At 44.5% G+C, this 14,066-nt stretch overlaps 5 protein-coding genes across 7 annotated transcripts in view; 2 read left to right on the top strand and 3 right to left on the bottom strand.

Moving 5' to 3' along the window:
• The window catches only part of LOC105569417 (putative sodium-dependent multivitamin transporter), a 7,284-nt gene extending 6,349 nt beyond the window's left edge, over positions 1-935 (bottom strand). Inside the window, exon 1 of one of the 3 annotated variants that reach the window (XM_012025871.1) lies at positions 722-935. Coding sequence is in view for 2 of the 3 variants with exons in the window: in XM_012025873.1 (XP_011881263.1) it covers positions 218-263 (46 nt within the window). In the remaining variant the exon portion in view is untranslated. Of the gene's footprint in view, positions 1-217; positions 536-721 lie in introns of those variants that run through there. The other 2 variants (XM_012025873.1, XM_012025870.1) reach the window with 2 other exon arrangements.
• A 2,466-nt stretch (positions 936-3,401) lies between these two features.
• On the top strand, positions 3,402-6,418 carry LOC105569415 (AP-3 complex subunit mu-1). The gene is made up of 9 exons (XM_012025868.1): positions 3,402-3,557; positions 3,730-3,914; positions 3,996-4,230; positions 4,419-4,578; positions 4,831-4,944; positions 5,012-5,191; positions 5,275-5,433; positions 5,512-5,562; positions 5,947-6,418. Exons 1-9 carry the CDS (start codon positions 3,523-3,525, stop codon positions 6,079-6,081), a joined length of 1,254 nt encoding a protein of 417 aa, XP_011881258.1. The 5' UTR covers positions 3,402-3,522; the 3' UTR covers positions 6,082-6,418.
• LOC105569416 (transcriptional adapter 1-like) lies at positions 6,332-7,944 on the bottom strand. The gene is made up of 6 exons (XM_012025869.1): positions 7,729-7,944; positions 7,572-7,608; positions 7,295-7,501; positions 6,867-7,216; positions 6,639-6,798; positions 6,332-6,560 (listed from the first exon to the last, which is right to left on the bottom strand). Exons 1-6 carry the CDS (start codon positions 7,797-7,799, stop codon positions 6,432-6,434), a joined length of 954 nt encoding a protein of 317 aa, XP_011881259.1. The 5' UTR covers positions 7,800-7,944; the 3' UTR covers positions 6,332-6,431.
• A 408-nt stretch (positions 7,945-8,352) lies between these two features.
• On the bottom strand, positions 8,353-12,210 carry LOC105569414 (polypeptide N-acetylgalactosaminyltransferase 35A). The gene is made up of 8 exons (XM_012025867.1): positions 12,135-12,210; positions 11,688-11,799; positions 11,236-11,563; positions 9,973-10,654; positions 9,739-9,856; positions 9,162-9,650; positions 8,960-9,091; positions 8,353-8,783 (listed from the first exon to the last, which is right to left on the bottom strand). Exons 3-8 carry the CDS (start codon positions 11,561-11,563, stop codon positions 8,622-8,624), a joined length of 1,911 nt encoding a protein of 636 aa, XP_011881257.1. The 5' UTR covers positions 11,688-11,799; positions 12,135-12,210; the 3' UTR covers positions 8,353-8,621.
• A 56-nt stretch (positions 12,211-12,266) lies between these two features.
• LOC105569413 (syntenin-1-like) overlaps positions 12,267-14,066 on the top strand; it is a 7,505-nt gene continuing 5,705 nt past the window's right edge. Inside the window, exon 1 of the mRNA XM_012025866.1 lies at positions 12,267-12,405. The gene's annotated coding sequence lies outside the window, so the exon portion shown is untranslated. The remainder of the gene's footprint in view (positions 12,406-14,066) is intronic.

Genomic DNA, 14,066 nt, shown 5'->3' with positions numbered 1-14,066 from the left:
GAAACTTTACACACCGACGTAGAAGTAACACTTGAAACGCTGAACGTCGCTCGCATTAGTGCACGCGTTCCACTTCTAACGAGGATGTTATCAAATGCATTTATGATCCTAAGTCGTTTTACGTCTTAGCCGACCTTGCGCGATCCGTCGACGCGCGGAATACTTTATCGAATTCGCAGATAAGCGACGGTCGCTCTATCTTGATTATTGATCTCACCGCCAATTGACGCGATTGAATTCTCCCATCGCTCCTCGTGGTGCATTCCTCTCGCTCGGGGATTTGCGGTCGTGGCGGAAAATAGCGTTCAGCGACTGCGTCTACGCGGCGATTTCGCGAGCGTCAGTTTCACGCGCTGCGCGTGCCGGCACGCGGATTAACGTCTGTCCCTCCGCGCGGACAGCTGTTCGCGATCGGTGACCGGCGATGACGACGACGACGAAGCGCGTAACACATTTCGTGACATACAAAGTCAGGGAAACGCGGACGTTCCGCGTCTCCGGCCGCGCCGCGCGTCCGTCCGACACGCCGCACGTACGCGCCGAACGATTACGTAAAACTATCAGTGACCGATAAGCGGGTGAGAGGAGGAGCGTTCTCGCGCGGCGGCGGACGCGCGTGTCCGCGCGCGTTACGCGGACACGTGGTGCGCCCGGAGGGCTTTAAACGCCGCGGTTCCCTTTAACAGAGTCCGCCCTTTCACCTCTCCGCCGCATGACTTGCCTGTTTCTCTGGATGAGATTCGGGAGTCCGAAGTCCGCCGCGCGACAAATCCGTCCGGCTGTCGTCGGGCAAATGCGACACGGAGAAGGAGCCCGCTCGCTTCTTGGGTATACGGCGGCTTGCGCACGCTCCACGTGATGGTTCGATCGTTCCTGCCTGTCCATTGTCGTACCGAGGGCAGGAAATTCTGTTGTCAGCGACCGGTTCTTCCGGCACGTCAGGAACGGACGTGCCGACTCGTATACCCTGTATAATATAATTATACCAGCGCTCGCTCGCCGCTATTTAATTTCTTCGGCTCCGATTCACTGACTACTGATCAGAGTATCGAGGCGGAAAACTGCCACGTGTCGTTCAAGCGTTCGGGACATTTTTCATGTGTCGTAGCGATCGTCGAATCGTATAATCGAAGGGAACTTTCTGTTTCGCAGAATGCATTTGCCTCGGATGGCTAATTCAGGATTTATTTATTCGTTATTTAATGAACAAAACAAAATAATTGTCGAAATTCGTTTTCCACAGCAAAGAAGATCTGCGAAAGGAAGTCTTTAGCGCAGTGATAGAACACTCGGCTAAATATACTTTGTTATTTTTCTCACTTATACCTCGATATAAACGCGAGGAATTTAATATCACAGAGTTAGTTCCATTCAATTCTCGACGCGTTTACCAGAGGATTTTACGGAATTTCATAATCGAGTCCACCGGCCGACGTGATAGATTGGAATTTGGCTGACAAACTCTCTAAACCGTTAAGTTTTACAGATATTATTTTAGATAGATTAGATAGATAAAGATAAAGATATATCTGTAATCTATGCGACGCCTTTCTGAATACTTTATCATTTATTTACGGTTTTCATAATTAAATTATAAAAACGACATATTTATAAGTTGCATTATGTTTTCTAATACGAGACAGCGGAGTTTCTGCTAAATTAATAGGCAGTTAATTCCACCGTGAATTTATTGCCCTTGGAACGAAATCTGTGTGGTGGAAAATTAATTGTTAGACTGTGTAATCGTAGCGAAAAAAAGATTCGCAATTGAATTTGGGTGTTGAAAACCTGCTATCTCATTTTCATATTAAATCTCATAATAGAGGACTTGCCTCTATTTCTAAAGATTTGCTTTAAGAGGAAAGGAAAGATGTTATCGATCACGTGTCCCTTGAGAGCGATCCACGATAGACGAAAGAAATTATTGAGTTTTCGTGTTCGAATTGAATACGACAGATGTGTTTACCAACATTTTTACAGAACGTTATCCTAGCCCGAAGATCTGTGATTTTATTAGTTGCGTACTGAATATCATAAAAGTAATATTAGAACGTAGAGATTATTTCTTTTCTTACGATTACGCGAAGTATGGCTAAACAAAATCGAAGAAATCTTAAGAAAACAGCTAGAGCGAGTCTGGAAAGCGAACTGGAGAATGAAATGTATATACACATGTGTGTGTGCGTATGTGTGTGTATATGAATTAAAAATTACACATACAATATATGTAATACATTTTGAAAAGCATTTACAGAAAATTGATCAACTTTACTTTTATCTCTATCATTTTCCACGATCCCCGTTGTAATTGCTTTATTGCTTTATGACAGTCTTCTTACTGCGTCTATATCTGTATTATCTAAAGCTGACGTATGCAGTTTGTTTCGAAATTCGAAGCTTTGTTTGTCTCGTTAATCATCACGCAACATCCTAAAACAGTTTATGGACAAGCAAAATTTGCGACCGAGAATTGTTATCTGGGATGTTGCATGTTGGGAATACTTCTAGTTTGAGACTTAATAATTCATAGATACGGCTATGTAATTCAAGGTGTACGTTTCACGTGCATATAGAGGCACTAAAAGTCGCCGCACACACGTAACAGTAACCGTAAGGTTTTTGACCAGTCACGTTGCTCAATTCGGCCGGCCGTAATCAAATCAATCCTGGCTGGACTCACAATCAAACCAAGCCGGCATTTATTTTCGTAAATGCACGTGTTGCGCGCACGATATGTGCACCACGTGATTCGTGCGTACCACGTGACTTGTTCAAGTGACTGGCCTACGTGTAGAGCAGTGAACTCTATACATACTGGAATGAGTGATCTATTGTTCTGGCTGTTGCCGAGAGAGAGGTGCGTTTGGGTGAATCCTTGTCTCCTTCTAGTACTACCTGATTGGATATGATTCACGATTTTCAAAAAAGATTTAAGATTTACAAGTTGGGTATACATCTTGCCTTGTGACCCACATTGGCGTGTTACCATATTTACTCTAGCTCCTACTTAAAAGGACCTGCTTTAATGCTAAATTGGCAAAAGTAGAAATTTTCAACACTATCAGTGCAAAGCCTTCGATGAAAAATTTTCAACAAGCGCTTCAAAATGAAATTTTTGACAATGTAAGGATTGTAAGGGATAGAAATAGTATAAAAGAAGATCGTACAGATTTCTTCTTAAGTTCACCCTTTTATGGGAACCGCCTTTCAACCGTCAGCGTGATATTTTTTAAAATAATTCCTTGAAGAAAATCATACCGATATGTACTTGACTGAGAAATCTGTCGCACCGACGAAATGTAAAGCAATTTGCTGTAGTAAAGCAATTTATCAACTGCAGAGTGAGCTGGCACGATGTCACGTGTATCTTTCTCTCTCGCAGGAGTTTGACGAAAAATGGCGGATACCAACCTAACCGACGATATGGCCAGACCCTGATTAAAGGGTCCCCTGCTATCCTCTTTCCAGGCCGAGTCTGTGCATATTGTCACATATTTCCGTAGTTTAAAATCATCCGCAAAGATGATAAATAGTCTCTTTATCATAAACTCTTCGGGGTAAGTGTCTAAGCACGAGAAACATGGTAAACTACAGGCTTGACAGATCATTTGGCAGGGTGGACTAGCATTTCCCACGGGGAATAAGTATTTTCTGCCATTGCTGCCGAACCGTTCTTACATTTCTTACAATTTCTTACGTGTCGTTCTATTGCGTCTCGTGTGTACGCAGCGATGTCTTCATGGAGAAACACTGGAAGAGCGCGGTCGCGCGTTCACTCTGCGACTATTTCTTCGATCAGCAGCGGCGAGTCTTGTCCCCGGAGGACACGCCGCCGGTGATAGCTACTCCGCATCATTATCTCATCAGCATATATCGCTGTAACATGTTCTTCGTGGCGGTGTGCATGACAGAGGGTAATCTTCAACTGACCAGCCGTTGATCACACAATTTTGTACACGGAGCGATAATGCGAATATCCTTCGCTTCTCTTCCAGTTCCACCATTATTCGTCATTGAATTCCTGCACAGGGTGGTGGATACCTTCGAGGATTATTTCAGCGAGTGCACGGAAACCATTATAAAAGAAAACTATGTGGTGGTGTACGAGCTGCTGGACGAGATGCTGGACAACGGTTTCCCCCTGGCGACAGAGTCCAATATTTTGAAAGAGCTGATCAAGCCACCGAATATTTTGCGCACCATAGCAAACACTGTCACAGGCAAATCCAAGTGGGTGCATCTCGATGCTTCAACATTTGCATTAAACGTTCACGTAGATCAGGCCTTGTCAACTTCGGCCCCGAAGCTGCAGTGCACTCCGCGAGTGCCCAGAGAGGAGGAAGTGACGAAGTTGACGAGGTCTGGCACAAACGCATGCATAAGGTATTTCCTAATTTTTTTTATAAAATCATATACAGCGTTAGCGCGATCCTGCCAAGTGGACAACTATCTAACGTTCCTTGGAGACGAACTGGAGTGAAGTATACCAACAATGAGGCTTACTTCGATGTTGTCGAGGAAGTAGATGCGATTATTGATCGAACTGGGGCGACGGTGTTTGCGGAAATTCAGGGCTACGTATGTTTCCGTGCGCGCCGCATAAACATTATTCAGAAGAAAGTCCTCTATTATGAGATAGGATTCTAATGAGATAATAGGCTTTCCACGATCCAACAATGAATTTTCCACTAGATTTCACTCTGATAAATTCATGGCGAAACCAACAGACGACGCCTGTTAATTTAGCAGAAACTCCGCTATGTCATATTAGGAGCCTATCTCGTAATAGGGGACTTTATATAACATTAACGTATGCAATTGACATTTTAGATTGACTGTTGTATAAAACTAAGCGGTATGCCAGATCTCACCCTTTCATTTATGAATCCAAGACTGTTCGACGACGTGAGCTTCCATCCTTGCGTTCGATTCAAAAGATGGGAGGTACGCGAGCAACGTAATGTCACGCGTTTGTGAAAATTTAGTTTCAAGGTTGCACGTCTCGTTTCAGTCGGAGAGAATACTCTCGTTCATTCCGCCCGACGGCAACTTTCGCCTCCTTTCGTATCACATCGGATCGCAAAGCATTGTGGCAATTCCTATATACGTGAGACACAATATCAGTTTGAAAGAACCGGGCGGTGGTAGATTAGACATAACTGTTGGGCCAAAGCAGACCGTGGGTAGGACAGTAAGTTAACTTTCCAATGGACATGTGATATGTGGTACTCGTGAATTGTCGCCGTAATTATTTTTACTATTGCATAATTATAGGTTGAAAACGTGACTCTAGAAATCCCAATGCCAAAGATAGTTTTGAACTGCACCCTAACTCCGAACCAAGGAAAATATTCGTTCGATCCCGTCAGCAAGATATTGCTGTGGGATATCGGAAGAATCGACGTTTCCAAACTGCCAAATCTCAGAGGATCGGTAGGATAATTAGAAAGCCCCCCCAGAAATGTCTTATGAATAATTATGGTTGCGTTATTACGAGATTTTACATTTCAGATCACAATACAAAATTCGACAACCGTCACCGAGTCGAATCCTGCCATCAATGTACGTACGATAATGCCACCCTACTTTTCAGACGAGATTGGCAATTTAAATATCTTTTTTGAAGGAATAAAGGACTAAGAGCCGCGACAGGGTGTTAGTGTCTTAATATTTCATTCTAAATTTATTGCGAAAAAATATCACCTCAGGGTTTATTGCGATGAATATCTCCATGTGCCTCGGTGGTCGAATTGGTTGAGACGCCCGCCTAGCGAGAGGGAGGTTCATACCCTGGCCGAGGTGATATTTTTTCGCAATAAATTTAGAAGGAAATATTTAGACACTAACACCCTGTCGCGGCTCTTAGCCCTTTATTCCTTCCAATTTGTGTTGTATCACATTCGAGCCATACGAATTTTATTAATTTGTTAAACGGCTTGTTTCCAGGTGCATTTTACGATCAACCAATTAGCGGTATCTGGATTGAAGGTGAATCGATTAGATATGTATGGCGAAAAGTACAAGCCATTCAAAGGTGTCAAATACATCACTAAAGCTGGCAAATTTCAAATAAGAATGTAAATACGACCAATGCTAAAATGTTACGAATTATCCTTTTAACTTTATGTTAGATTATGTGCATTCTTATATTATTACATCACAAATTGAACGTTGCGAATTTACATGACATTAAAAGTATACCTTGCAGCTTCGTTCATTACTTAATTTACTGTACAAAAATAATAGACATTAATATAGAATTATGTAGAATAAATCTTTAAACTGAGAAGTCAAACATCTGTAAAATATAGTATGAAACGAGATCGCGTGCGAGGAGGAATAAGTTACAGTTTTATTTTAATAAAAGTCTACTGTAAAACTAAAGAATAATCGAAGAATAAAGTATATATCAAGACCATATCGAGAATCCTTCATGTCGATGGTTGACACAGTAACTTTTTTGCCTCCAAATCTTCCCACGTCGGGTGAGTAGCGTATGTGTACAATCGTTCCATATTGGTAGCATATATGGTGTGATTGCTAACGAGATTTTTATAAATCTATTTGGAAAAATAAACTCGGTTAAAGCACACGACTTCAACGTGACGAGCAGAGCATACGCCTCCTTTTATCATTACCTTCAATGTGTACTGCAAATCGGCCGTGCTCACTGGTTTTAACGGTAAACGCGTGGTTTGCGTGGAACAAGCGTACGAAAAGGCAGTGGCCTGTTCGGCCTCCTCGAAACTTGATTTCGCCGCGGGGATCTGGCCGTAGGGTTCCATTACTTCTGTCGGCCTGTATTTTAAGATGGATCCAGCGCATTAATCGTGCGCACAGCGTGAAAAGTGGCGCTTGCGACTTACCCGAAATTCAGCGGATTTAAGTACATGGAGTTTCTCTTCCACGAACTAGGCACTGGCTCTCCTATGTTATAGATGAAAGAGCCGTCCCGGACGGCGTATCCTTTCCTACGCGTGAAAACCGCGGTGAGTATATTTTTCAAGAAGATCTGCGTCGCGGCTATAACGATGTGCGCGGTATTATCCTCGGCCCCGTCCATATTATTCTCCCACGCCGCGAGCATTAATCGAGCTAGTACGAAGGTGCGATCCGGCAGGACGAGTTCCTGGGCGCTGGAGCGATTGGCGCCTATAGGCTCGTCCCCCACGGGCGACGACGCCTGGCCTAACACTTCCACGTACATGTCCGCCGGCTGTTACAAAGAAACGACGCAAACCATCATATTCGCGCATTGACGTTGACGCCACAATATTAATGTACGCCCGCGTACCTCGAAGTTTGACTTGTCAGTCTTGTACTTGCGCTTCAACCTCAGTCTTCTCTCCTTGGAAACTTTGTCCCTGTCTATCTTGGTCGGCGTGACGGCGGCCAATCCGCGAACCTTGTTAAAGAGACACAGCAGGAATTCGTTGTGCAGGTGGACCTGATTCTCCGTCATGAGATTGCGAGCCTCGCAATCGAATTCTTCTTTCGTGGTCTGAAACAACGGTGACGTGTTAGTGTGCGAAATGCGCATATCTGACGGGATCGTGTGAGAGAAATCGTACCTTCATCTGGAACCACAGCTTCATCTTCTCGAAGTACCTAATCGACGATCGTAGAAATAGAGATTTGTAAATCGCAGTCTTATAAGATTAGGTTTGTCTCTCATAGCGTTACATCCTTGCTCCTCTTATTCTCTAAAAGGAAAGAAAAAAAACTTACACTTTTGAGTTTTCGCCGAGCGACGCCACAAGATTTTTCCTGGCCAAATTTAAATCCTTAGAAGTGGTCATTTTCCAGGGCTCTCGTTTCCTCGGTGGCGCACACGAGCGTTGTTGTGAGCAATGTGAGGATTGTGAGGTTGTGACCACGGAGGTAAAGGAGGGAACATTGGCCGCGTTCAGCAGACACAACTGTTGAACGAGCGCTCAATGATTTCTTAACATGATTGGCTGGATCTAAAAGTATTAGCCAATCATACTGAGCGCTCACTCAACAGTTGTGTCTGCTGAACGCGGCCATTAAGATCAGCTTGTAGACGCGGGCAATTCAAATAACGTATAGCGTACAAAAGACGTGAGATCGAAGGAAAGTAGATAAAGAGTTGGTTCAGGGGGATTTTAATTTCATTTTTATAACGTAAAAATTATATATTAATCTATTTCGTAATAAATAATGTTTTTGCTAAAGTCTCCGCGCATTTGTCGGAAGATCCCGTCCTCACGATATCGTGCAAAAATATAACACAGAGAGCATTGTTACAAATTAAACGTTGTATAAAATCTTTATCAAATATAAATAGGAAACTTATTTGCTATACGAAGTGGAAAAAAAAGTTGTCAACATTTGTATGTACACGTATCCGACAAATTCAATCTCTTTACAATAGTATTTCCTATACAATTACGATACTTTCAAACGTTTCGCAGCTCCGCTCAATTAGTTCCTCAGTCGTGTCGGGCAAAATTACCGTAAAAGGTTTGACGCGCGTCGAGATACCCTACTTCTAATTGCGATCATCTTTCCGAGTATATACAAGTCGCCGAAGACTACCATTTCCTTCCGAGCCAATCCTCGGAATTCTTTTTCCTATTTTTACGACCCTTCTTTCTATGTCATCTGATCTCTTTGGCCGGCACCTTCGACCGAATGAGATCCCACGTTATCAACGAGGCGTTCGATCTCGTACATAAATCCATGACGAGCGGAGCGTTTCGTGCGTCGCGCGTCGCTCCTAAGCAGGTTCCTGTTGCCATGTTGTAGATGGGCGTGCCACTCTGTAATGACAAAGAATTTAAAATTCTCAGTGTCGACGAACTTCTATTGCTATTACCATTTAATAATCGATATCTATTAAAAAGACAAAATTTCTAATTGTTGTAAAAAGACATTGCTACAAGTTTAGAATTCCGTAAGGCAAGCGTTCGAGAAATGCCGCATCAAGAAATCTTACAACGCGCTTATGACGCCAGTCTTGGCTTCCTCCCATCTCGTGACACTTTCCAAGCTTCGGAATCTTCTCGGCTCCTTCCATGCAAAGCATCTGACCAAGCACTAGTTCGTTCTTATCGGTCTCGTACCACATCTATAAAAAGTGTACGTGTAAATTTGAAAACGTTCTCTCCTCTTGCTCTCCTCGTTTGACAATAGCCCACCTGCGATTTAATTCTCAAACAGGGCGTCAAGATAAGTTTCGAGCCTTTAGTCTTGATATCCTTTTCACTCTGGACACAGAGCGCGGTGTTTGAAAGTCTGATTTGATACTGATCGGTATAATTCCTCTTCCTCGAGTGCCAAGGCTGCATCGGTCTCTGCTCAAGCTTGGCCCACTTGTCCTTCAGCCGCCTCTCCGTGTCGTCCGGCAACGTTAGTTCCGGATAAACCACCTTCAGGTACCAGCCGAATGTTTTGCACTTTAATCGCTGGCGCAACGCCAATCGCTCCGCGACATCGCCGTAATCAATCGCTTTAGCATTTTTCAGAAAGTAATCTTTGTATTCATCCATCCACACGTGCGCGACCCGCAGGGAATTCTTCAGCATGGTGTCGTGCGGATCGTCCGAGCCGTACGGTCGTCGTCTTCTGAACACATGACCCACGCGTGAGCAGGGAACAAGCTCGATACTGCCGCCGCACATCCATATCTGAAAACAAAACGAGTTAATAACATTGTTTTGCCGTGAATACATGGCCAACTAAATGTTAACCAAGACGCAGTAGAGCAATACTTACTCGGAATGATATTTCAAGATTCTCACCACCCCAAACGTCCATACCGACGTCGTATTCTCCCATTTTTATAAAATACTCTCTATCAATAGCGAACAGTCCCCCGGCCATAGTCGGTGATCTGTTTATCGGTAAGAAATATTTATTTATTCAACAAGTCTGCGATCAAATGACCATTAGCTTTACAATTAGGCACGCGTTTCTATATGTAATACACGTGTAAAAGTATCGTCTTACTTGATGGGTTTTACAAAGTCGTCGTCGCGTTTTAATGTCCCAAGTGGCAAATTGTCCCACTTAAAATGAAGGCCCCAATTAAAGCCACCTCTCACCAGCGGACTGGCGGTATACTGAAACGTATCTGCGTTTATAATGTCGATCACCGGCATCGGTACGATGCTCCTCGAGTGAGCAATCCTCGAGAGAAGCGGCTCTATCCACATCTCGTTCACTTCTATGTGGCTGTCCAAGAAGATCAAAACCTTGCCGGTCGCTTTCCGAGCGCCGAACACCCGCGCCCTGATCAAACCTTCCCTTCTCTCGGTCTTGAACAATCGTACTCGGTCGTTGAAGTTGTTCTCGACGTACACTCTTATCTTCTCGTGCAACGTCTCGCTGTCGCTGTAATCGTTCACCAGGATGATCTCGTGTAGAAGCGCCACCGGCGTTCTCTCCAGCACAGAATGCAAGGAGCGCAACAGGGTCATGTAATGCTCGTTGTAGAAGCAGATTATTACACTGGCGTTTGGCAAATCGGCGGAATATCTCTGCGCGCCGCACAGCTTGTGCCTCGTGTCCGGTATGTTCCTCCGCACGCCAAGATTGTCCGATATCAGAACGTTGAAGGCGTAATTCTTGTAACCCTCGTCCCGTTTTCGCTGATCCTCCAAATTCTTCACCATGCCCAATTCGTTCAGACCTGTTGCGACAGTTTGCTCGGTTAGTTTACTGAATTTGACAATCCGAAGCCTCGTGTCCACGATTCGAGAACAGTGTCCAGATTCTAGTTTCGAGAGATATGCAGCTAATCAACTTGCACCTTTTACGAAAAAGCTGCAAACTGAATGGTCACACATTTCTCGAAAGGAGAACTTAGACACTGTAGCCTGCAACGTGCAGTGCAACGGTAGCTGTAACCTGGTCCGTACATCTTAAACTCCACCTTCCAGTAAACGCAGTTTGTGTTTTTTAAACCTCCACAGATCGCATCGGGCCTTGCGTTTGCGCATCAACGCCTTTATCGACGCTTTGCAATTCAAGTGCGGAATCGATATTTGTATTTGCATCGCAAGAAAGTAGCTGCAAAGTAACGATTCGTTACTTTTTAAGTAACTGTAACTGGTTACACTTTTAGCGAAGAGACTGCAACTGCAACTAGACACTTTTATAAAGTAACTCGCCCAACCCTGCCTTAGATTGCAGCCACCGTTGCACATTGCGGGCCACAGTGGGTATCCAATTTTTACAACGACCTGGAGTATCAAGTAAGCATTGCGATACCTTGATCCAAGGTGACTGCAGGTCTCACCGGCACAGGCTGCAACTGCTGCAGGAGGTCGTTGTTCCCGGGATTTCTATTGCCCTTCAAGTTGTAGGCTTCCTTTCCGACTGAGACGAGCTTGTCGTTGCGCGCGACGACCACGTTGTCGCGCAGCATGATCTCCTTGTTGATACCCTCGCCGCGACCGGAAGCACCGGGCACCAGGACCGTGGGGCTGGCGGCGATGGCATTCTGCGACAGTCTTGAGTAAAGGTACAGACTGAACGCCCAGGTCAGGGAAGCTATCACTATTCCCGACAGGAACGACACGTACCTCGTCGATATCATCTGTCGGAAAAAATAACAGGTCAACGATCGCCTAGTCGTTTCTCCGGTAACGTCAAGATTGTTTTTTTTTTCTTTACTCCTGAAGAAATCCACGGAGATTAATTCTCGCCTGGACTCGACCTACCGCACAATTGTGACTCAACCTCGGGATATTTTGACGATTCAAATAACTTCCTCGGAACGCATCTCCTCGAGGCAGACAGTGGATCTTCTTATTTGTATGGCACTTGTCTTCTCTAGAAGTACAATACGGCGAAATGAGGTCTTCAGTTGACAGCCGGGCGCAAGTGCGTCGCCATCTTGGCAACATTGATCACGTGGGGGTAGCGGGGCATTAAACGTAAATTAAACGTCCAGGGGCTTTAAACGACTCCGATTAACTTTAACCGACGATTAACTCAATCGTTTTAGTTTTCTTGTAATTTCCTTTACAATGCAAACGACAAAATTAAAGGTGCGTAAAGACAAATAAATTCAAGACGCGGTCTTGAATATCCGACTACGAATGCCGGCCATAGAGTACACAAACTGTAGCACGGACACGAACCGTGTATGCATGTGCATTACCCACCGTGCATAATAGACGTAGTTGACGGCCGCTCTCTCAGGTGGCGCATTTGTCTCCGAAGCTTGTGGCCGCTCTCGGGTTTCTCTCTCTGTCAAACATACATAAAGGCCACTGTCCTCTCCGCGCACGGACGAATTCGATCTATTTATCCTGGCTGACAGCTCGCGGCAGGGAGAAGACTACTGCCAGGGATTCGGACGACTCGATCTGCGGGTTTAACTTAAATTGACACGACAGCGCTTGGCGCACTGACACCTCTGTCTAACATCCGCCGGTGAGACACGGTTTTCTTTTTATTATCTAATATTCGTCATAATATCGGTATGCTATCGTCCATGTCATTAATCATCGAGCCGTGAGTGGACGCGTCTTGCCCTATTGTTGCTAATTATAACTTAATTGTACCGTGCCCTTAATGTACCTAGCCTGCGTAACAAAATTACGCGGAAGCACTCGAGAGGAAGATCCGAGGTACACGCGCTTTAGACAATGTATATCAGAGCGCGACACGTTTACTTTATATATATATAAATAAATACTTATCTCTTGCTCTCGGCTGCAAGACGCAAGCTACGTATTTGCTCTTAGATATCACGCTATTGGCTGCGTTTGGCAGGAAAAGCTGCTTTGCAACTGTTGTAAAATTCGTGAATCTGATTGGTGTGTTCTCTCAATCTTGTGTGAATTTAAGAGCATACGTCAATCAGATTCATGAATTTTACAACAGTTGCAAAGCAGCTTTTTCTGCCGAACGTAGCCATTGTCTTTCAGATGTGCGCAATACAATGCAACGTAGCCTACTGTGATTATGTGAGACCCGAGCTCGCACGTTCTTGCACTTAGAAGCGAGCCTTGTAGATTTTTATGCGAGATACAGGCGGAGCTGAAGGGCAAAATTTACGGACCTGCCGGCATCGTAATAAAACGACGTGGCTCAAACAGTAAACAGTGGCCCTGGCGTCTCGTACATTTAAATGTGCTTCATATTTAATCTTTCCCCAGTAGCGCAGTGCATTGGCTAAACATCGGCCAAATATTAGTTACATTAGAAGTGCATTGGCCGATATCGGCCATAAAAGCCAATACTGGCCATGGAATAAGTGCAAATGTTGCACGATGTTAATTATATGATAGATTTCTATTGGAAGTGCATTGGCCAGTATTTAACAACGCAATAAGAACATCGGTCCGATATTGCATCAATCGGACCAATGTTGCCAAATAGACACGTTGGCTAAATAAGAGAAGGCGTCCGTCTCACAGCATTGGACCACTAATGGGAATACCAGGTTCACATTGGGAGCTTTCCAGCAAGCGACACAAGTCGACACAAGTGTCGTTCTGCCTTTATTATTCATTGAATGCGAAGAAAGATAGAACGACATTTGTGTCGACTCGTGTCGCTTGCTGGAAAGCTCCCATTATTTCCCAATATTGCGCCACCGGGTTTCTCCTCCCCTGCCATTTTATATCTCTCGACTCTTTCCTCGACTGAGTCACGCATCTAGTTTGGACGACAATTACTTCAGGCGCCGCAGGAAAAAAATGAAAATAGGAAGAGCGAGTAATCCGGCTCCTCTCGGTTTTACGAAATATCAATCTGCATTTTATTGTGACACAGAGTGTCGATACGTTGGAAGAGAGCGAGAGGAGTGACTCATGCGTTAGGAACGACAAGATCCAGCGTGTCACTGTCGTGGAACTATTTGTGGGGCGCACTAATCTCTCCTGCACCGTCCCGCTTCATTCGGAAATCTGAGATGCACGACCGGTGCGCTTTTGCGGGCGCACATGGTCTCCAAACTACGCCAACTACCCTCCGAGTCTTTTGTTTAACGAATTACACGTCTTTGTTCTTGTTATATAATACGTTTGACGTTGCCGCGTAATTAAATTGGACTAACGCTTGTTTTTTTCCGATTGATTAGATTAGAT

This window comes from Vollenhovia emeryi, unplaced genomic scaffold (genome assembly GCF_000949405.1).
Source record: "Vollenhovia emeryi isolate VEMERY1.0 unplaced genomic scaffold, V.emery_V1.0 DF939124.1, whole genome shotgun sequence".
Taxonomy (NCBI): Eukaryota; Metazoa; Arthropoda; class Insecta; order Hymenoptera; family Formicidae; genus Vollenhovia; species Vollenhovia emeryi.
This window is presented reverse-complemented; position numbering and strand designations above follow the sequence as displayed.